The sequence below is a fragment of the Martes martes genome (genome assembly GCF_963455335.1).
Source record: "Martes martes genome assembly, chromosome: 4".
Classification (NCBI taxonomy): domain Eukaryota; kingdom Metazoa; phylum Chordata; class Mammalia; order Carnivora; family Mustelidae; genus Martes; species Martes martes.
The window spans coordinates 182,704,719-182,726,930 of NC_137891.1; the positions used below are offsets into that span (position 1 = coordinate 182,704,719).

Here is a 22,212-nt window from a genome sequence, read left to right on the forward strand (position 1 = left end):
AGGGGGACTTAGCAGGGGTAGCTTATCGCCAGGTTATACTCCCAAACACACAACCAAAGTGAGCTTTACACAGGGCGGCGGTCCCCCCACCAGCAACCCCATGTTTCCCCAGATACTCCTTCGGTGTCTTCAGCCAAAAAGTTGATGATTTTCACCAGAGGATGAAAACTCAGGCACCCTCAGGGCCTGTGGTGTACCACTGTCTCAGATTTTTAACTGTCATTTTCCAGACGAAGTCGCAGCCCGCCGCACTGTTCAGTTCTCCACTGCAACCTCGTCTTCCTTCTCCTGGCCCACTCTGAGCCCAGAGCCTCCGTGGGGTCTTGCGAGCAAGGTACCTCTCACTTTTCCTGCAGCACTTGTGGAGTGAATTCCGGGGCGAGGTTTCCTCCCCCTCATTTGTCACCACCCTTCCATCTGTCTTCTACCTTCTAGAAATTTCCTGAAATCTCCTTTCTGCTGATTAACCAGGTTTTTTTTTCCCCCAACGTCAAGAGTTTGTATTTTTCTGTAACTTTGGCAAATGTCTACCATCTTTTTTTTCTTTGTTTTCTCTTGTGTTTTTTGTTTGTTTGTTTATTTGTTTGTTTTTTAAGTGAGCTCTACAGTCAACATGGGGTTCAAACTCACAACCCTGAGATCACGAGTTGCATGCTCTACCAACTGAGCCAGCCAGGTGCCCCAGAGGTCTACCATCCTGAGTTGGAACTGTCGTCAAAAATTTCATATTGCTCTATCTTGAATCAATGAAACAGCCTTTCAAATAAGTGAAGATTTTACCACCCCAACAATTTCAGAAGGAACAATTTTTGTAAAAATCATCAGTGTCTCTTACCAAGGGGCACCTGGGTGGCCCAGTCAGTTAAGCATATGCCTTCAGCTCAGGTCACAACCCCAGGGTCCTAGGATCGAGCCCCACATCGGGCTCTCTGTTCGGCGGGCAGCCTGCTCCTCCCTCTCCCTACCACTCCCCCTGCTAGCGCACTCTCTCTTCCTCACTCTCTCTACCCCAAGTAAGTAAATAAAATCTTAAAAAAAAAAAAAGAATCTCTTACCAAAATGCCAAATCTAGATTTTTTTTAAGTTTATTTATTTTTTTTTTTAGTAATCTCAATGTGGGGCTCAAACTCCGAACCCCAAGATCAAGAGTGACACGCTCTTCCGACAGAGCCAGCCAGGCACGCCCAGATCTAGATTTTATTCCACTTACCAGATCTAACTATTAAAACAAAACCAAAGCCCAAACCTGACCTAGTTAACAGCTGCGGTTGAAGGTCATTTGCCCAGTGGGGGGTGAAGAGACGTTCAGCTGCAGGGGCACAGACCGAAGCCCATTGGTTGGGGGTGCAGACAGCTTACCCTGGGGTTTGGTGACCATCCCTGGTGGGCAGCTGGAGCGGGGGATACAGCGGGCACAGGAGTTGGTGGCTGATGTGATACAGAACATGCCAGATCGACATTCGCAGACTCGAGAGGAGTTCCACGTGCACGGCGTCTTCTCCACCAGGTCTTCAAAGGGACACAGAGAAGGGTCGTGAGGAAGGATCTGGGATGGCAAGGGCAGGGGGTCCAGAGAACCCCCAGGAGGGCAGACAAGCATTTGCCTGGAAGCAAACACTCACGTGACTATCCTGTCGAGCAGATCTTTTGGCATGCTCGAAATAGTTGGGCTGAGCAAAAGAAGGCAAGGGGGAAAAAAAAGAGCATGTACTATCTGATTATGTTCACAGAAAATGCTAGAATAGGCAAACTCTTCCACAGTGACAGGAAGCAGGATGATGGCCTGGGAATGGAAGTGGGGTGAGCAATGGTGGGAGGGACCATAAGGAACTGGAGGAAACTTTCTGGAAAATTCTTTTCCTTGATTGTGGTGATGGCTTCACAGCTGCATACAATGTCAAAATGTATCAAATGGCACACTTTGCCCACATGTGTGTCCCTGCGTGTCAAGCCTGTCTCAACAAAGCTGATAAAAGAAAATAATCTAGAGAACAGGGTGAGCGGGCATGGGTAGAGATGAACCCACAGTGGCTGTGACTCGATCATTCATTAAAAGTGGGTGAAGTCCACAGCCATTCCTGACTTTCTCTACTTCTGAATACGCTTGAAATCTTCAGTGATGGGGCACCTGGGTGGCTCAGTGGGTTAAGGGTCTGCCTTTAGCTCAGGTCATGATCTTGGGGTCCTGGGCTGGAGCCTCATGTTGGGCTCCCTGCTCAGCAAGGAGTCTGCTGCTCCCTCTGTCCTCTTCTCCCCCCTCCCGCCCCCGCTCATGCTTTCTCTCTCTCTCAAATAAATGAACAAAATCTTAAAAAAAAAAGAAATTTTCAATGATAAAAAGGGTTCTTTTTTTCCAAAATTAAAAAAAAAATGTTGGAAGTTTTGTCAAAGAAAGCATGTGATAATGCATTTACATATGCTTGGAAATATTTTATGTGCTCTCCATGGGTGAAAATAGAACGACCACATTAGTAGATTAGACACGTGTGACTGGCTCAGGAGGACGTCCCTCCATCTGCAGGATACTTCACGGACCTCAGATGACAACCCCATAGTCTCTTCCTGAAACCTCCAGAGAGAGTGGGAACAGGGGAGGGTTGGGGGGTTTGTGCGGGCAGCAGGAGGGAGCTCAGCAGTGCCAGCGAAGACTTGGGACAATGACAGCTGTTATCACAATCACAGCGATTAACAGCACCGAGTGTGGATGGGACGCGCCTGGGTGGCTCAGGTAAGCGTCCGACTCTTGGTTTACGCTCAGGTCATGATCTCAGGAAAGTGAGATCGAGCCCCACTCGACAGGGCTCTGTCTGCCGTGGGGAGTCTGCTTGAGGTTCTCTCTCTCTCCTCCTCCCCCATTCCCGCATGCACACACTCTCTCGCAAAACAAATAAATAAAATATATATATTTTTAAATATCACTGAGTACAAACAAGGTAGCCATAATACCATCAGGTGTGTGGGAGGTCTTATTCTTAGCATCCTGCCCTGATTAACCTAGTTTGACCTATTTAATTCCTGCATCAGGTCTTCGAGTGAGTACTATTATCATGTCCACTGCAGATGAGGAAACTGAGGCACGGAGATGTTAAGAAACTTGCTTGTATTTATAAGCTGCAAACTGGTAGAGCCAAGATTCGAACCCAGGCTCTTGGGCTCCAGAGTCTGTGTCTTGGCCCCTGTTCTCCACCCCAAGGCTTTGCAGAGCTTTTATCCTTAGAGCTGAAGGAATTCTCTTATTTCTCTATCTGACATGGTAGCTTCGGCAGATAATATTTTTTCCAAAAATGGCCAGAGCAGCATTTCTGGCCCCATCTGCCTTTCCAGATCTCTCTGCCACTCACCGTTGAGAAGCTTGATTTCTTCTCCTTCCGCTGACTCTAGTGGGACGTGTGACTGCCTCAAGAGGTAACAACTGTCAGAAATGCTGCCATGTGCCTTCCAAGGCAAGGTCAACAGAAGGGATGTGGCTCGCCCCCACCCCTGCCCCATCCTCGGAATCCAGGCACCAGGCCTCGAGGAAGCCCCCAAGTTAGCCATACAGAGGCCACGAAGGAAAGGGCATTCAGACAATTCCCACCTGTAGCCTTCACATTTTCCAGCTGAAATCCCAGACAGCGTGCAGCAGAGACCAGCCACCCACTCAGGGTCCTGTCTGAATTCTGACCCATGGAACTCATGAGCAAACAGGAGGGGGTTGGGTTTTGCCACCATGTTTTGAGAAAACTTGCTATGTGGCCTTTGCAACTAGAACAGTGGCCCCCAGTGACAAATGGTGTTCTTTCCTCTTTGGGCCTCTGCTGACTTCAGCCAATGTGTGAAAGAAACCTTGGATGAGGAGACATGATCACACATCTCCTCCCCGCCCCCGTGGCCTTTGTGACGGGGCTGGGGCCACGATCCGCCACGGCTGTCTAGGGCCTGGGCAGCTGCCCCTGTCCTGGGCAGCCCTCGTGGATGTCAGGGGGCAACTGGTGGTGCTGTGAGGCTGTGCTGAGTCGGCCACATGTACAGAAGTCACCCAGCAAATGCCTGTCCTGAGAATGTTCTAAGGACAGTATAGTGACTGGCCGAGCCCAGAACCTCCGAGTTGAAACTCCGGCCGTGCCGCTCTCGGGGGCCTGTGGCCTTTGTAAGGTCTCAGTGTTCTCCTCTGTACAATGGGGACAACTGTAATGCGCACACCAGAAGACAGCTACCAAAAATAACGGGACAAGTTTGGAACAGGTAGACGATAACGAATGCTTCCTTGCAGGAGTAAGCAAATGGAAGCTGTCTGAGAAGGGGTCACCACCACCAACACCCCACAATCGAGAGGGAGACTCAGAAAAGGCCCACTGCTCAGAGATGCCAGCAAGGGGAACTAGGCTCCCGAGGGCTGAGCGGTCCCAGAACAAACTCGGAGCCCCCCATCCCCAGATTCTCAGCCAAGAGCCCCCGCTCCCAGGAAGGAGCCCCTTACCTCCAGAACAGGTCACGCAGGCCTTGCAGCGGCCGTCCCTGTCCAGGTAGTAGTCGGGGTCACACTGCTTCCCACAGTCCGATGACCCCAGTGCGCACGGCTGCTGCGAGATCGGCCCTGAGGAAGGAAGCAGAGAAGCTCCAGGCCAGGCCGCCTTGGCAGAGGCCCCACCTCTGCACCCAATCGCCACCTCCAGCTCCACGGCTGGCCCCCAAACTCCACACATGTCGGATGGATCTTTCAGAGGGAGTCCTGAAGCCCAGAGAGGGAAGGAATGTGTCTAAAGCCACACAGGAGAGCAGCACTCACTAACCGGCCCCTGCTTCCGGTCCCTTCCCTCTGCCGTCCACCATGGCCACTGCCCTCTCCCCAGCCTCGCTGCCGTGTCACCACCCTCCTCAAAACTCAGGGGCCGCTCTCCCCTCTCCCTCTGAGACCAGCCATGAGGTGACGATGCCTACTGGCCACAGCTTCCGCTCGGTGTGGCACTGGGGGATCCAGGCAATTCATGAAGGCGAGGAAAAGAGAAGAAAGTAGTGGGGTCTGGTGAAGAAGACGTCAGGTTGTCGGGGACGGATGGCATCGTTAAAGGGGACAGGTGACCCGAAAGAACCAGCAGATACATTATTAGAACTAACAAGAGAGTTTAATAAGGTGCTTGGAAATAATGTTATTACATCAAAACTGAGTGCCTATACGTTTGGGTTGAACCACATGAAATTGCTATTTTGGTAGGTGAGGCTGCCAAATATTGGCTATTCACAGAGTTCAAAACAATACCAATGATGAAGAGTTAGAACACGAAATACTGAGAAAAAATATTCCCCTCATCATCAGAAACATGAGGTACCTAGAAATCTAAAACAAAGCTATAAATCTCTCTACACAGAACATAATAAAACATTACTGGGAGAAGGTCAAGCAGACCTAAGTTGAATTCAATAAATAAAAATAAAGAGCGAGGGGTGCCTGGGTGGCTCAGTGGGTTAAAGTCTCTGCCTTCAGCTCGGGTCATGGTCCCAGGGTCCTGGGATCGAGCCCCGCATCAGGCTCTCTGCTCAGTGAGGAGGCTGCTTCCCTCTCTCTCTCTTTGCCTGCCTCTCTGCCTACTTGTGATCTCTGTCTGTCAAATAAATAAATAATATCTTTAAAAAAAATAAAGAGCGAAATAATAGAGGGCTTTACCATGTACTACTTGATACTGTAAAGACATGTATCTAAAGTGAGCTGGATTCAGTGCGATCCCAATGAAAAGCCCAAGAGGACAGTTTACGGAATCTGAAAAGCTGATTCTGGAGTGGACACAGAGAGGCAGATGACTGAGAAGAGCCGGTCTAGTGACGAAGAACAAAGGCAGAGACGTTGCTCAACCATACCGATGACTTAATGAAAACCTGCGCCAATCAAGACCCTGGGGCATCCACACAGACTAGACGGAAAGACCAATGGAACAGAACATCACGTCCAAGATCGTGCACTGGTGCACGACCTTTGGATACAAAGATGTCTGCAACATAGTGGGGAAGGACCATCTGTTTGATAAAAGGTATTGGTTCAACTGGACATCCACACGGACCTTCCAGCAGGACCCCTGCCTCACGCCGTACACACAAGCCAAGGCAGACGGCGGGTCTACACATGAAAGGCAAAATGGGAACGAATCTAGGAAGTCGATGCAGATGTCTTCAAGACTTGAGTGGAGGAAAAGAATATAAAGAGCAGAGCGTAAAAGCACCGGTCATAAAGGGAAAGAGAGATCCATGCGACTACTTTAACATTTATTTTTAAAATATTATGTATTTATTTGAGATAGAGAGAACACAAGCGGGGGGAGGGGCAGAGGAAAAGGGAGAAGCAGATACCCCGCTGAGCAGCTGAGCAACATGGGACTCGATCCCAGGACCTCACGATCATGACCTGAGCCAAAGGTAGATGCTTTAACTGACTGAGCTGTCCAGGCACCCGTGGCTACATTAAAATTTGGAACATCTCTTTATGGGGGGGCCTGGGTGGCTCAGTCAGCTGAACATTGGACTCCTGATTTCAGCTCAGGCCATGATCTCGGGGACCGGGGATGGAGTCCCACATCAGGCTCTGAACTCCACAGGGAGTCTGCTCGAGGATTCTCTCCCTCTCCCCTTGCTCGCACAACCGCACACACGCGTGCGTGCTCTCTCTCTGTCTCTAATAAATAAATATTTTTTAAAAATAAAATAAAAAAACAAAATCTCTTTAGCAAAGACACCATAAAGAGAACACGAAGGCAAGCCACCGGGTGGGTCCCAAGAGGCCTGGAGACCCTCTTCTCCCCGCACTGGGAAAGACTGCAGCCCAGGGCCCCCCTGCCTGGACCGGCCCGCAGGGGTCACCTGCCAACGAGACGCTGCTGCCCCGGAAACAAGCCACAGCCTCTCGGGAGAACTCACCTGGATCTGGACTGGGCTCCCGCACCGAGGAGGGAGAGCTGGGGGCCCTCGTCATTTCGGAACCGTCTTCCGGGGTGAGGATAGCGCCCCCTGCGGGAAGTGTGGTCCTCGCCCTGGAGCTTGCTGAGACAGACCCGAGGGGCCCGGCCTGGGGGGTGCTGCTGCCAAGAGAAAAGCTAGAAATGGCACTGCTAATTCTCTTGAGGGGGCAAAGAGGGGGTCTGTGCTCAAGGGCAACCATTTCTGCAGAGAAGGGGGTCCCCAGACCCTCTGTCCACAGCGTCCGGCAGCCCCGTCATCAGCTCCTGGGAGCAAGGACTGTGTTTTCTAGGCTCTTCTCTCATGTGCTCGGGGAAGATTGAGCACACGGTGGGGCCTCAGCTGGCTCGCGGGCTTGACAGAGAGACTCCCCGGGGTCCTGACACCCTGGGCTGAACCCCACCCCCACCACAGCCAGCAGGGCCCTGAGCATCCTATGGGGCGGGACAGCCCCAGACCAAGGTCAGCTGGAGGGGAGAGGGGAGTCACCTGGTGGCCGCCCGGCAGGGTTTGAGGCTGGTGCTGCAGTCAGGGCTGGTCACTGGGGAAGGTCGCTCACAGACGGTGTCCCGTTCTGCCGTGCCTGCAGGGGGGACAGAAATGCAGGAGTGACAGACGTCACAGCGGAGCCTGAGGAGACTCAATGAGACACTGAGGAGACGTCATGTTAGAGCCTGAAGACTCCAGGCACAGATCTTTTACCACCACAACCCAGAGCTCGGAATGGGGTGCTTGGAAAATGTCGCGGCCATCCGATGTTTCAGCCTGCCCGGTCTCCAGTCCTTGTTGGGGTAAAGCACCTTGACTTTCCCCGGGGAATACTTTCCAATCTCAGCACCTGTGCTCAGGGCTGAGCCTGCCTCGCATCCCTCCCTTCCAGGAGCAAACACAGACCAGCTAGACCATCAACCCCTTTGATTCCTCTGACCCCGGTGAACTGGTTCAGTGATGGGCACGTGACCCAAGGCGTGCCCAGGAGGAACAATATCCAGGTTTTGGTTTTGGTTCTTGAAAGGAGAAGCCGTCTTTCCACTGGGGTTGGGTGGGGGGCAAGCCAGGAGCTGCTGGTACGTATCTTACAGATGCCTACACATAGGGGAGCAGAGACTGCCTGACACTACCCAGGGAGCCCCAGACTTTGCAGTTACAGGAATCAAAAAATTTTGAGATTTTGTTCCCAGCCACCCAAAGATTCATGAAGAATACTGGATGCGAGCAGAAAGAGGAAAACCCACAGCACTTTCCGTCCGGCAGATCTGAGCTCGCGTGCTGCCTCTATCGTCCTCGCCGTGCCCACCACACTGCGTGACATATAGTAAACGTCTAACCCACAGCATGTCCTTCTCCCCATCTGTACATTGCTTAGAGAGTGTCCCACAGGTGGGATTATGATCTGAAGGTTTCGGGGCAGGCAGCGTGAGCAATGTGGATGTGTCTTGTGCTTCGAGTGTGGTGGGGTGACCACGCCCGGCGTGACCTTCAAACCCAAACTCAGGTATTCCCTGCTCTGTGGTCTGGAGCACTTGACCCGTCTCTGGACCTCAACTTCCTCAGCTGTGAAAGACGGCTGACTCGGCCTGCTCGATGGCATTCTGAGCCCTTCAGGAGAGAACACCTGCGCCAGCTCTGGGCGCACAGCCATGGGCTGACTCTTAAGCAGAAACTACTTTCCATTTTACGGCTGGAGAGTCGCCCTGTGGGAGCAGAAACCGGGGAGTCCAGGAGTCAGCCAGCGGCGCTATCATGTAGAAACATGATGGGAATCCCACACATCATTTGAAATTGCCTAGTAACCACATTTTAAAAAGTAAAAAGAGACACGTGAAGTTAATTTATTTAACCTAAAAGATCTAAAATAGGTCAGTAGATACTCAATATAAAAAATAATTAATGAGGGGCACCTGGGTGGTTCAGTGGGTTAAGCCTCTGCCTTCGGCTCAGGTCATGATCCCGGGGTCCTGGGATCGAGTCCCACATTGGGCTCCCTGCTCGGCAGGAGGCCTGCTTCCTCCCTCTCCCACTCCCCCTGCTTGTGTTCCCTCTCTCAATGTATCTCTCTGTCTAATAAATAAATTAATTAATTAATATAATAAATATAATAAATAAATAAGTAATGGGACGTTTCACATTTTTGTCTACTAAGTGTTTGAAATCCAGTGAATGTTCTGTCCTGACAGCCCATCTCAACCCAATGGGCCACATTTTAAATGCTCTCTGGCTGCATGTGGCCCGTGGGACCGCTAGGGGCAGCACGGTCCAGGGGCAGCGGAGAGAGGCCTCTGGCGCCAGCATGTGGCAGTCGCAGGAACACCACCGAAAGAGCCTCCCGGGCAGGAGCGGGTCCACAGGCCTGGCTGGAACAATAGAACTCCAGGTACTTTTCCCAGATATGCAAGAGTTTCTGAGCTGGAAAGTCCCCCAAGGCCTTCTAGTGACAACTTCACATTTTCCTGATTGGAGACTGAAGCCCAGCATGGGGCGGGAACACGTCCCCCAGGTGCAAATCTAGCAGTACTCCAGGTGTCTGATGCCCAGTCCCTAGCATCTTCTACTCCGGCCCCTGGCCCGGCTTGCGGCCCTAGATGACCAGGAGCACAACAGGCATGGTCTTGGCCTTCACGGAGCTATGGCCCAGGGAGGGAGGCCAGCACCGATCAAACCGAGAGAGACACAAATGTTCATATCCACATTTGCGAAGGACGCTGTGTGATAAGAGATCAAACACAGACGTGACCTATGACGAGTCATAGGAGGCCTCCTGACAAAGTGATGTGTGGACAGAGAGTTCAGAGTTCAGCTGAGGAGCCGACTGAGTGAACAGGAGGGAAGGGTGTCCCAGGCAGAGGGAACCACATGCCCAAAGGCCTGGTAGGACCGGGAAGCACCACGCAGCCATAGAATTGAAAGCGAGCAGACCAAGTTGAGCCAAGGAAAGTGGGAGGCTGGTGCTGAGTCTGAGGCTGGAGGAAGGAGGACGACATGGTGCAGGGCCGGGTACAGACTGTGTCCTGGAGACGGCCTGTGGGAATATGCAGTGGGTGCCCTTTTCCCTAGTCCTCCGGCTAAAGACAGCGAAACACCATGGGTACGTGTCTAAACAAAGACGACTCTGGACAGCGGAGAGAAGGCCTTGGAGCCCAAGGAATGACACAGCAGTGAATCCCCTGGGTTTTCTCTCTGTTCGTCTATCCCAGACCTGGAGCCAAATAAGCCAGCAGCCGGGAAATGCAAACAGCACAGACTTCAGAAAAGAAGTCCCTCCAAAAACCGGTTCTCTTCCGCCAAAGGATCATGTCGTTGTCATTAGAGTAATGAGAAGATACTAAAGTGTTTTTTTCCGCAGGTGTGTGTTTGTGTGTGTGACAGGGAGAGAAAACCAGTTTCAGTTTTGCAAGCGTGGCTCCACCTGTGTGCCATGGGCAAGGAATGACAGGAGGAACTGGGTGTGGGGAATGGGAGAGAGAATTAGGTGGACAAATGCTATGGGACTGGCTGTGGGGTGTGAGGGAAGGAAAGGATAGAAGGACGGTGGGGGAGAGGGTGGTAAGGATGGGTGGAAAGAAGTGAGAGTTTCAGGGCGCCTGGGTGGCTCACTCAGTTACGCCTCTGCCTTGGGCTCAGGTCATGATCTCAGGGTCATGGAATCGAGCCCCACATCGGGCTCTCTGCTCAGCGGGGAGCTTGCTTCCCCCTCTCTCTTTGCCTGCCTCTCTGCCTACTTGTGATTTCTCTCCCTGTCAAATAAATAATTAAAATATTAAAAAAAAAAAAAAAGAAGAAGAAGTGGGAGTATCATGGGCTTGGGGCTGGCATCTTTCTCCCCAGTGGGCGTGGCTCCCTCTGATTCCATCTTGCCGCCTCCCCAGCCTGGGGCAATGGTCCACCCACTCCCCATGCCTCCCTTCTGAGAGGTGTCCTCGGTACCACCCACACAGCATCTGGGCCCCTTACCTCCTTTCTGGCCATGAGCCTCGTTCTAATTTCAGAAAATTAGAAGCCCAGAGAGGGTAAGGAATTTGCCTGAGCTCACACAGCAAATTGAAAAAGAAATCCAAGTGTCTCAGCAGCTCTAACTCCCAATGCCTCAATGGTAAATTGGGGAAACTGGCCCTAATCCTCTGGGGGAACTCCCAGGACAGACACTTGAGATTTGCTTCTTGTTTACCAGGCATCAGAGAACTTCTGCCCCAAACCTCAACCAACCCAAGACTTCATCCCAGCAGGCCTGTGCCTCTGGCCACCAGAGTCTCTCTGAGCCCAGGACACAAAGTGCAGGGAAGTGGTGAAGGGGGCTCTGCAGTAGCTGGTGCCCCTACAGGATCTCGAAAGGAGACAGCGGTCTGTCCAACAGGAAGAAGGAAGTGGGAAGTCATAGGTCATCTGGAGATCTGGGGCAGGTGCAGTTGGGCCCAGATCTTGGTGCCGGGCTGAAGGTGAGGATACTTACCCTGGAACCTGACGACCTCCCCTGGTGGGCAGACGGAGTGGGGCCTACAGCGGGCACAGGATTTGGTGGCTGATGTGAAACAGAACATGCCAGGCCGACACTCACAGACACGGGAGGAATTCCCTGAGCATGGCAACTTCTCCACGAGATCATCTAAGGGACACAAAGAAGAGTCACAGGGGACAGAGGAAGGACAGGGGAAGGGAGCCAGAGAACCCTCGTGGCCAGTGCCTGCTTGGCACAAGACAGAAGATGCCGCTGTGGCCTCCCTTTGGGCAGGGAGCTGGCACGCTCGGCCCTTCATTCCAGAGTGTTCCTGCAACGAGGGCAAGAAGCCAGGCAGGGCCAATGGGGCGGCCTCCACTTCCCCGCCCAGATCCCCAGATGTCATTATAATCGTATTAAAAAGAAATTAATGGCCCCATTTTAAAACGGGCACCAAAAAAAAAGACACGGAGGAACCCTTCAATGCATATTGCTACATGAAAGAAGTCAGTCTGAAAAAGCTACATGCTGTGTGGTTCCGGCTCTGTGGCATTCTGGAAGAGACCAAACCATCGAGACACTGTCGAGTGGTTGCCAGGGGTTTGGGAGGAGGGTCCTAAACCTAACATTCATGTCAGTATTGCTCATAATAGCCAAAAAGTAGAAACAACCCAAATGTCCATCAATCGATTGTTCAGCCATAAAAAGGAATGACCCATGGTACAACATGGATGAACCCTGAAAAACACTGCAAAGTGAAAGAAGCCAGTCACTAAAAGCCGTATATTAATGACTCTGAAATGCCCAAACTAGGCAAATCCATATAGACAGAATATAGACTAGCGACTAAAAGGGAGTGGAACAGGAGGAGAATCGGGAGGACAGGGGTTTTGTGGGAGGTGGAAATTTTCTGAAGTCAGATAGTGGTGATGGGTTGCACATTGTGAATACAATAAAACCACTGTACTGCACATTTAAAATGGTGAGTCTTAGGGGCGCCTGGCTGGCTGAGTCGGTACAGCTCGCCACTCTTGATCTCAGGGTTGCGAGTTCAAGCCCCACGTTGGGCATAGAGCTTACATGCAAGAACAAATAATTTTAAATAAATTAAATTTTTAAATAAATAAAAATAAAATAATAAAATAATAAAAATATAATATAATAAAATATATAATAAAAAATAATAATAAATATTTAATTTAATAATAATAAAAATATAATAAATAAATAAATAAATAAATAAAAATAAAATAAAAATTTAAAAATAAATAAATAAAATGGTGAATTTTATCTCAAGAGAAAAAAAAAATCACTGGTATAAGTAATCGGCAAATGCAAACATCCGTGGAAAGCAACCCAGGGCATCCTTGGCCAACCAGAAATGGTGAAAGCTTCCTGAAACATGGAATCAGGTGGGACTGCATGGAAGAAGGAGACCAAAACCTGCAGCCCAAAATATACCCAAGAGGGTTATTCTGTGAGAGGCTCTGGGCTAGGGCACTCCAGTCTCTGAGTGGATACAAGGCAGGGGTAGGCCCCAGGGAAGCCGATGGGGAATACAGCAGGAGCACCCAGCTGGGTCAGTCTCCCCACGCTTCTCATCCACTTATGCCACACGTCCAGAAGCCAAGCATCTCCCCCAGGAGACTCTTGGGTGAGGTGAGCACAACAGTGCCCCAGGGCTGGTCCTACGTGGGAGGAAGAGACCCTGCAGAAGATTAGCCACTAAACAACACACGCCCCCATCCCAGTGACCAGATACAGTGTGCAGAAGGGTCACCCGTGGGAGAGAAAAAGAGCTCCAAACTCAAAAAGAACTAACTCTCGAAAGAGCAGGTAAAAGAAAAAACAAAAACCAAAAACCCACAGAACAAGCCATTAGAATCAGTACAATTAATATCCTCAGGAATTTGCAGCTATACGACAGAATCCCCTGGAGCTCAAGGAAGAAAGGAAGGAAACTGAAGCCATAAAAAGGGATCCTCGGGCACACAATGCTATAGTCACCAATTCATTTCCTGTGGGCTCACACAAAGACTACATTTCCCAGCCCCTCTCGGAGCTAGATTTGGGTCACGTGACAAGATTCTAGCAAATGAGATGTGAATAAAAATGTAGGCGCTTCTCCCAGGCCTGGCCCCTAAAACCATCTCAGGGGGCTTTCTCATCTCTCTCTTCCTTGCTGTAGTGGCCCCGGAGTAGTCCCTAACTCTTGCCTGCACCCCGGAAGCAGTACTGAGGAGAGAATAAAATCCTGAGAATTCTAGAAAATCTAAGAGAGAGGTAGACTGAGGACAAACAGTAGACAACCCTGGAAAATTCAAGGAATAAAACCACAGAGGCCTGGGCAGAGGTGGGAAAGGTGCTGGACTTTCGAACTTTCAGGAAGGCAGGCCCAGGGGAAATGAACAGAGGCCCCGGGAGTGAGGTACACTTCTTTTCGGGCAGCAGGAGCCCTAGATACGCCCCTGATGGAAGGGAAGGCAGATCCCTGCCCCAGCAAGCACGGAGCCCGTCTCTGGCTGCACTCTGCCTCCCACCCAGGCCCTCAGGCTCCTAAAATCAGTTTCAAAAGTAACACTCAGGATTCCTTAAAAAATTAAACAGGATGACCACACGACCCAACAATTCTACTGCTAAGGATATACCCCAAAAGAACTGAAAGCAGAGACCTGAACAGATTATTTGCCGACGTGTGTATTCAACAGCAAAATTCACAACAGCTAAAAGGTAAAAGCATCCCAAGTCTTCACCAACATGAATCGATGAACAAAATGTGGCCGATCCATCCAATGGTGTATTAGCCTGACACCTGCTACAGTGTCTTGAAGACACGAGGCTCAGTGAAATAAGGCAGTCACAAAAGATAAATATTTTAGGATGCTACTTATATGAACTTCCTAGAGTGGTCAAATTTACAGAGACAGTGAGTAGAACGGAAACTGCCAAAGGCTGGGGGTACCATGCTAGGGAGCTAGTGTTCAGTGGGGACAGAGTTACAGTTAGGGCAAATGAACAACGGCTGGAGCTGGGAAATGGTGAGAGTGTTGCCCCCAAAAAGGTGAATGCACTTGATGCCCCCCTCCCCAACAGTACACTTAAAATGGTTACAATGATCGGACGCTTAGGTGGCTCAGTTGGTTAAGCATCCACTCTTGGCTTCTGCTCAGGTCATGATTCAGTTAAGTCATGATCCCGGGGTCCTGGGATTGAGTCCCATGTTGGACTCCCTGCTCCATGGGAAGCCCGCTTCTCCTTCTCCGTCTCTCGTGAATAAATAAAATCTTTTTAAAAAAATGGTTACAGTGATCAATTTTCTGTTATGTACATTTTACTACAGTGTTTTTGAAAAGTAACACTCAGCCCCCAGCTGAAGGTCTGAACTGAAAAGACAAACCACCAGGGAGGTGGGGCAGGTGTAAAAAAAGTTATACCACAAGGAGCTGCTGCCCCTGCTAAGCTGAAGCAAAAAAAAAGAGAAGAGAACGCTGCAAACACACTGTAGCAGTAAAGAAGGAAGGGAGGGAGAAGGGAAGACGGGAAAAGAAAGAGAAAGATCTAAAAGAGATAGAAATACATTTTGGAAAGACCAAGAACCCAGACTAAAACAGAAGCAATCCCAAGAGTGCTTCACACTATAAAAGAAGTTAATAAGAATATAAATTCACTCAGTCAAGCATCTGCCTTCGGCTCAGGTCATGATCCCAGGGTCCTGGGATCAAGTCCCACATCAGGCTCCTTGCTCAACAGGGAGCCTGCTTCCCCCACCCCCGCCTGCCTCTCTGCCTACTTGTGATCTCTGTCAAATAAATAAATAAAATCTTTAAAAATAAATAAATAAATAGATAGATAGATAAGTAAAATCTTTCTAAAACAAAGAATATAAATTCAGCAAAGAAAAAGCTCAAAGAAAAGAGGATCTTTAAGAAAGCATGGGATGAGAAGTTAGACTAGAGAGTTAAAGTAGGCGAACTGAGATGCACAGCATCACCAGTGAATTCAATAAATACATTACAAGTGTCCTGGGAGCCCTGGTGACACCTGGGAGGCAAGCAGTGGAAGGGATCAGAAAGACGACGGAGTCCCTGGCACGGAAAAAGCCGTGAGAAAATACCAGTGAGTGCAAGATAAAAAGACGAAGATACTAACGCGATTAAAGAACACAGGAAGAGGGGCGCCTGACTGGCTCAGTCAGTTAAATGTCTGCCTTCAGCTCAGGTCATGACCTCGAGGTCCTGGGATAGAGTCCCACATCATCATCATCATCATCACCAGCATCCTTGGGCTCCCTGATCAGGGGGGAGCCTGTTTCTACTTCTCCCTCTACCCGTCTCCCTCTGCCCTCACTCTCTCTGTCTCTCTCTCTCTAATAATCATAAAAGAAGATGACGACGACGATGATGACGACGACGACAGCAGGGAAGAAAGGCAAACACAATCAAACTTAAGGATAAGAGGCATCCGTAAAACTGTTATCGAGATTTATATTTAAGAGAAATAAAAATCCAAGCCAATTTCCCAGAAATGAAGACGAACTAAATCTGCAGATAGAAAAGACATTCCAGGGGCACCTGGCTGCCTCAGTCAGTGGAACATGAGACTCTTGATCTTGGGGTCGTGGGTTCAAGCCCCCTGTTGGGTACAGAGCTTAGTTAAATAAATAAAAACTTAAAAAAAGAGAGACAGAGAGAAGACCTTCCAGATACTAGGAAGAATTCTTTCCAAACAATTAATATCAAGGCATATTCTGGTAAGTTTTTGAGCCCTAAGGATAAGGAAAGCGTTATGCTTGCAGTCTCCTACAAAGGGGAAAAAGACGGCAGATGGCAGACCACTCCGCTGCAATATTCAGCAAAGAAGACAATGCATCAATGCCTACAAAGTTCTAAAGAAAGTAAGTTCCAGGAATAATCATATACAAAGTTGTCATTCGGGCATAAAGGCAAGAAACATTCCCAAACATGAAAGAATCCCCGGAGGGATGCACAAAGATGAGTCCTTCCTCAAAAATCCACAGGTCAAGGGGTGCCTGGGTGGCACAGTGGGTTAAAGCCTCTGCCTTCAGCTCAGGTCTTGATCTCGGGGTCCTGGGATCAAGCCCCACATCGCATCGGGCTCTCTGCTCAGCAGGGAACTTGCTTCCCTTCCTCTCTCTCTGCCTGCTTCTCTGCCTACTTGTGATCTCTGTCTGTCAAAGGAATAAATAAAATCTTAAAAAAAAAATCCATAGGTCAGTGAAATCTAACCAAGCAAGCAATAAATCAAAATGAAAAATTCAGGAACAGAGAAGCTGTCGTCAATGTACTCCTAGTGCATGATGAATAACTTTAAATAGCAAAGTAACGCAAACAGGCCAAGGGACTGAGGCTTATGTTAAAGAATATAAGCACCATAGGCAATAACAAAGTAAAAAAAAGAAAACTGTAAATAAGTAATAAAAGTCAGGAAGAGGACAAGGAAGCAGCAAGCTAATTATTTCATTTTTCATTACAGGAAGCCAATCTACTCTATCCCGTCCAAAAACTGAAACAAGCAGAACATGATTTTACCACAAGAGACAGTTATTCCTTTAATGATTTCCAACTGCTTCTTGATTTTCATAATCTCTTCATAATTTTAGAGGGTTTTATTTTTAGAAACTGTTCTCTTGTGATTGTTATATTTTCACTCATTCTCTTCCTCCTCTGATATATTTGAGTAAAATCAAATATAATCACTTGAACATCATAAACAGTAAGAGCCCATCCTCTTAGAAATCCCTTTTCTTGGGGTGCCTGGGTGGCTCGGTCAGTTAAGTGGCTGCCTTCAGTACAGGTCATGATCTTGGGTCCTGGGATAGAGACCCACCTTGAGCTCCCTGCTCAGTGGGGAGTCTGCTACTCCCTCCCCCCTGCCCATCCCTACTTCTCACGTGTGTATGTATGTATGTTGTATGTGTGTGCACTCTCGCTCTCTCTCTCTCAAATAAATAAATAAAATCTTTTTTAAAAAATCCCTTTCCTCTATGTATGTATAGTCTGTCTGGCTGCAAACCTTCTCATTCCTCTTCCCTCTATATGGAGATACAGAGACGTGTCAGTCAGACACCCAAGGAAGAGGAAGGGGCAGAGCTGGCTTTCTTCCTCACACTTCTGTATTGCTTGAAAGTTTTATAATGAATGCCTATAACTTTCATTTAATACAATGCAGTCATTAATCTTAAAGATACGCCAGAGAAATACTAGCGTAGACAAAGAAGAATGGCAATATTGATATCAAACAAAAATGGAATTAAGGGAAATACATTGTAAGGACCAAAGAGGTAGATTTCATGCTGATGAAAGGTCCAACCCACCAAGAAAGCACAGTATTCATGAACATTGTACCTAAGAACATAGCTTTGACATATAGAGAGCAAAAATAAATAGAACACAATGAAAATCTGGTGGAAAAAAAAGCATAGGGGAGATGGATTTTACACAACTAGCTCAGACATCAACCATTTGGAAGGTGACAAAAATAGGTAAGAATGAAAAAAAAAAAAAGGAATGCATATTACTTCAGGGGACCTAGCTGGCTCAGTCGATAGAGCATGTGACTCTTGATCTCAAGGTCATGAGTTCAAGCCCCACACTGGGTGTGGAGACTCCTTGAACAAACTTTTTTTTTTTAAAGATTTTAATTATTTATTTGACAGAGAGAGTGCACAAGCAGGCAGAGCGGCAGGCAGAGGGAGAGGGAGAAGCAGACTCCCTGCTGAGCAGGGAAACCAATGTGGGACTCGATCCCAGGACTCTGGGATCATGACCTGAGCCAAAGGCAGCTGCTTAACTGACTGAGCCACCCAGGTGCCCCACCTTGAATAAACTTAAAAAAATTATTTTAAAAGAACACATATTTAAAAAAAAAAAGAACACATCTTATTTAAATAACATAATTAACAAGCCTGATCTAATAGGTATATAGAGAATTTTGTACCTAACCAACAGAACATCCATTTTTTTCCCAAACACACTAAACATGCTTTTAAAAATATGTACATTCGGGGTGCCTGAATGGCTCAGTGGGTTAAGCCTCTGCCTTCAGCTCAGGTCATGACCTTGGGGATCCTGGGATCGAGCCCCGCATCGGGCTCTCTGCTCAGTGAGGAGTCTGCTTCCTCCCCCCTCTCTCTGCCTGCCTCTCTGCCTACTTGTGATCTGTCTGTCAAATAAATAAATAAAATCTTTTAAAAAATAAAATAAGGTAAAATAAAATGTGAATATTTATTAGGGTACAAGAAATCTCCACAAATTTCCCAACCCCACACCACAAAAAACCCACACAAAACAAAACACCAGAGAGCACACAAACCACAACCATAATAAATTAACAATGAAAGTGCTATGGGAAGCTTTCTCCTGGAAGCACTTGTGGTCTTAGGTGAATAACAGTTCTGGGTGTCAGGCAGCTCAAACTCCTGATCTGCCCCTTACCAGACTTTTATAACTTTGGAAAGCCCTTAACCTCCCTAAACCTGGGTTTCTTCACTGTAAAGCAGAGATAAGAAAAGAATTTCCCCCAGGGGCCTGGCTGGCTCAGTCTGTAGAACGTGAGACTCTTCATCTCAGGGTCATAGGTTGGAGCCCCAAGTTGAGCACAGAGATTACATTAAAAAGCCGGGGGGCGGGGGAGATCTCCTAGAGGTCCAAGTCCCTCTAAAAACGGATGCAAGGGTGCCTGGGTGGCTCAGTTGGTAAAGCTACTGCCTTCAGCTCAGGTCATGCTCTTGGAGTCCTGGGATCCAGCCCCACATCCCACTCCCTGCTCCATGGGGAGTCTGCTTCTCTGTCCTCCCCTCTCATGCTCTCTCACTCTGTCTCTCTCTCTCTCTCTCTCAAATAAATAAATAAAATCTTAAAAAAACAAAAAACAAAACCGGATGCAAAACATCATGGCTGATATCAATTCACAAATACAGAGAGGTAAACTGAGGCACCAGGGGGCCAACTCAGAGTCCAGCCAGGCACCAAATGTGGTTGCTCCCCACCTTCTCTGCCTACAGCCCAGAGGGCTCCCCCTCCGCGGAAGCTGCCCCTGTGGGGGAGAACAGGGCCCTTACCTCCAGAACAGGTCACGCAGGCCTTGCAACGGCCGTCCCTGTCCAGGTAGTAGTCGGGGTCACACTGCTTCCTGCAGTCCGATGACCCCTGCGCGCACGGCTGCTGCGAGGTGTGCCCTGGGGAAGGAAGCAGAGAAGCTCCAGGCCGAGCCGCCTTGGCGAAGACCTCACCTCCCCAGGCTTTACCTCTCGTCCCTGAAGCCCTTCCCAGCTCCACCCTTCAACCCACCAAACACGGTGGTCCAGCTCTCGGGTTCTACGTGGACGCACTGCCGGGGAGAGGGCAGACCTCGCCTAAGCTCAGCGAGCAGGCGGCGAAGCAGCCCGGCTTGGGCGGAAGAGCTGGGCCCGGGGGTTCCCACTGCGTGGCTTGGGCCAGTTCCAGTGGCTGATGGGCACCCTGAGATGAGCAGGATCCCCCGATCGGGTTGTCGAGCGGGGTAAAGGGAGGGTGAAAACAAGCAGGTGTGCTTGGCGCACCGCAAGCTCCGGAGGGCACGGGCGGCGGTCATTCGGGCAGGAGCCCTGCTCCCCTGCAGGAACTGGGGAGCCCGGAGTCCCTAGACCCTGCGGAGCCTCAGCCAGCCTGACTGAGATGCACGCAGATCAGCCAGCAGCCCCCGACTCCCATTATACACCGACGGGAGATGCGTGGCGTCGACACCGACTCCGTGCGGCAAAAAGGTAGAGCGCCTTCGCCTGCCCACCCAGCTCTCGGTCCGGGCACGGTCCTAGCCGGGATGCCTACCACCCGCCGCTTGAGCCGGGATGGGCACGTGAGCCAGATAAGCCAATCAGAATACCTCATCCTTCAGGGTGGGCACATGACCCAAATAGGCCAATCAGAATACCTCATCCTTCAGGGTGGGCACATGACTCAGACAAGCCAATCAGAGTACATCTTCCTCACCGCTCTGCTTCAGAGACACGTGAGCCATGTCCGCCAAAGAGCCTCGTCTCTAAGAGTTTCACAAAAGCTACCAGTGAAGACCACTTCTCTTAGTGGTTGGATTCCTGGGGCAAAGGGCAGTTGAAGTCCCCAGCTGCCGGGTCGTGGCAGGTGCAGCGTGGCCACAGCCTGCCTGAGAAGGAGGTGATTTAGACGCGAGCAGAGTCCAGGACGGACAGAAATGGACCCCTGAGAGCATCCAACCTGGATTGATGGCGTCACCGTCTTCTCTGTTATGGAGCCGGATCTTTCTCTACCCTCACGCTGTTTGGACGTAAGTAAGTTAGGCTGAACCATAGGTCCTCAACATTCCTTGTGCCGCCAAGTCATTCTGGGGAAGCGGGGGACCCCGCTGGGAGTCGTGTTTCTAAGTGCATACAGTACAGTACATGGGATGACCCAGGAACCTAGCTGTGTGAGAGCACCGTTAACAAAGCATTAAAATTATTTAAGCGATGGGGCACCTGGGTGGCTCAGGGGGGTAAGCCTCTGCCTTCGGCTCAGTTCATGATCCCAGTCCTGAGATCGAGCCCCGCATCGGGCTCTCTGCTCAGCGGGGAGCCTGCTTCCTCCTCTCTCTCTGCCTGCCTCTCTGCCTACTTGTGATCTCTGTCTGTCAAATAAATAAATAAAATCTTAAAATAATAATTTAAGTGATGGCGGTATCTGTGATTCTTTGTAAACTCATTACATAAAAAGCTAATGAAAATCATTGTTTCAAAGTAACCGATGAGCATGAATAATGTTTTCGTGATATCCGTGGCAACTGTGGTACCATTGCAAGATATCAGGAGAATATCTGACTTCTACTGCGGGGAAAGCTGCAGACACTACAAGAACGTTACTGTGCTTTGTTGTCTTAATCCACAATGGAAGGAAGCATACAGGGCATTTTAGTCAGAGACTGATGAAAAGGAATGAACTCATTCAGGTCTAGGCCCCCCTGAAATCTACCCATGGACACTTGGGAGTCCCTGGACCTCAAGGTAAGCCCCTGCTTAGAAAAATATGTAAGAACCTCTCAGAAATACTAGCTTGATGGCTGGCATCCTCTAGCGCAGAAAATTTCTGTAGCTTCCCAGTGGTCTTTCAGAGAGGTAAATGTGACCCTAATCACCTCTTGCGTAAAACTTTCAGAGCCATCTCATGGCTCCCAGGATAGAGCCCTAGGTCCTTACGGTGGTTAAAGAGGTTCTGCCCACCTACAACTCCCTTACTGTCTAATCTCAAGCCACATTGGAATCTCCATGTCCCCCAAAGGGGTCATGCTCCCTTCTGCCCCTAGGGCCTTTGCACAAGCTGGCCCTTTGCCACAAATGTGCCTCTCCCCTTTCCCCTGGTAAACCCTTGCTCAGCCTTCACATCATTGTCCGGGTATCACTCTGTCAGCAACTTGGTCAAGACCCCTGTTATAAACCGTCAGAGATCCACGTACCTTGCCCTCCTATGCCTAAATCTGCTGTAATCTATTTAATCTAGATGCGTAATCACACTTATTTGTGGGATACATTGTCTTAGTATCTGAATTCCTCCCATGACTGTGAGCTCCTCAGGGTTGAATCTTTGCCTTTTTGCTCACCAGTGATTCCCCTCTCACAGGGCCTGGCGCATGGATCTGATCGATACGTGCTCTGACCACCTAATCAATATGGACCCAGCCTCGCATTCTCAGGCCTCCCTCTGGCTCTGATTCCTGCTTTGGCATTACTGTACGTGGCTCCCTTCATGTGCTCTAAGCTGCAGCCACCACTGGGTACCTTGGTCTTTTCTCTGGCAGCCCTCCTATGTCCTAGAATGTTATAATGGGTTGAATTATGTCCCCTGAAA

The 22,212-nt window shown here is 49.4% G+C and overlaps 1 protein-coding gene across 1 annotated transcript in view; it reads right to left on the reverse strand.

Moving 5' to 3' along the window:
* TNFRSF8 (TNF receptor superfamily member 8) overlaps positions 1-19,509 on the reverse strand; it is a gene marked incomplete at its 3' end in the record, with an annotated part of 39,617 nt that extends 20,108 nt beyond the window's left edge. The window contains exons 1-6 of the mRNA XM_080801743.1: positions 19,437-19,509; positions 11,372-11,524; positions 7,414-7,507; positions 6,886-7,046; positions 4,460-4,576; positions 1,360-1,509 (exon numbers count right to left, since the gene is read on the reverse strand). Of these exons, the coding sequence (XP_080657869.1) occupies positions 1,360-1,509; positions 4,460-4,576; positions 6,886-7,046; positions 7,414-7,507; positions 11,372-11,459 (610 nt within the window). The 5' untranslated portion in view covers positions 11,460-11,524; positions 19,437-19,509. The remainder of the gene's footprint in view (positions 1-1,359; positions 1,510-4,459; positions 4,577-6,885; positions 7,047-7,413; positions 7,508-11,371; positions 11,525-19,436) is intronic.
* Positions 19,510-22,212: the final 2,703 nt, after the last annotated feature.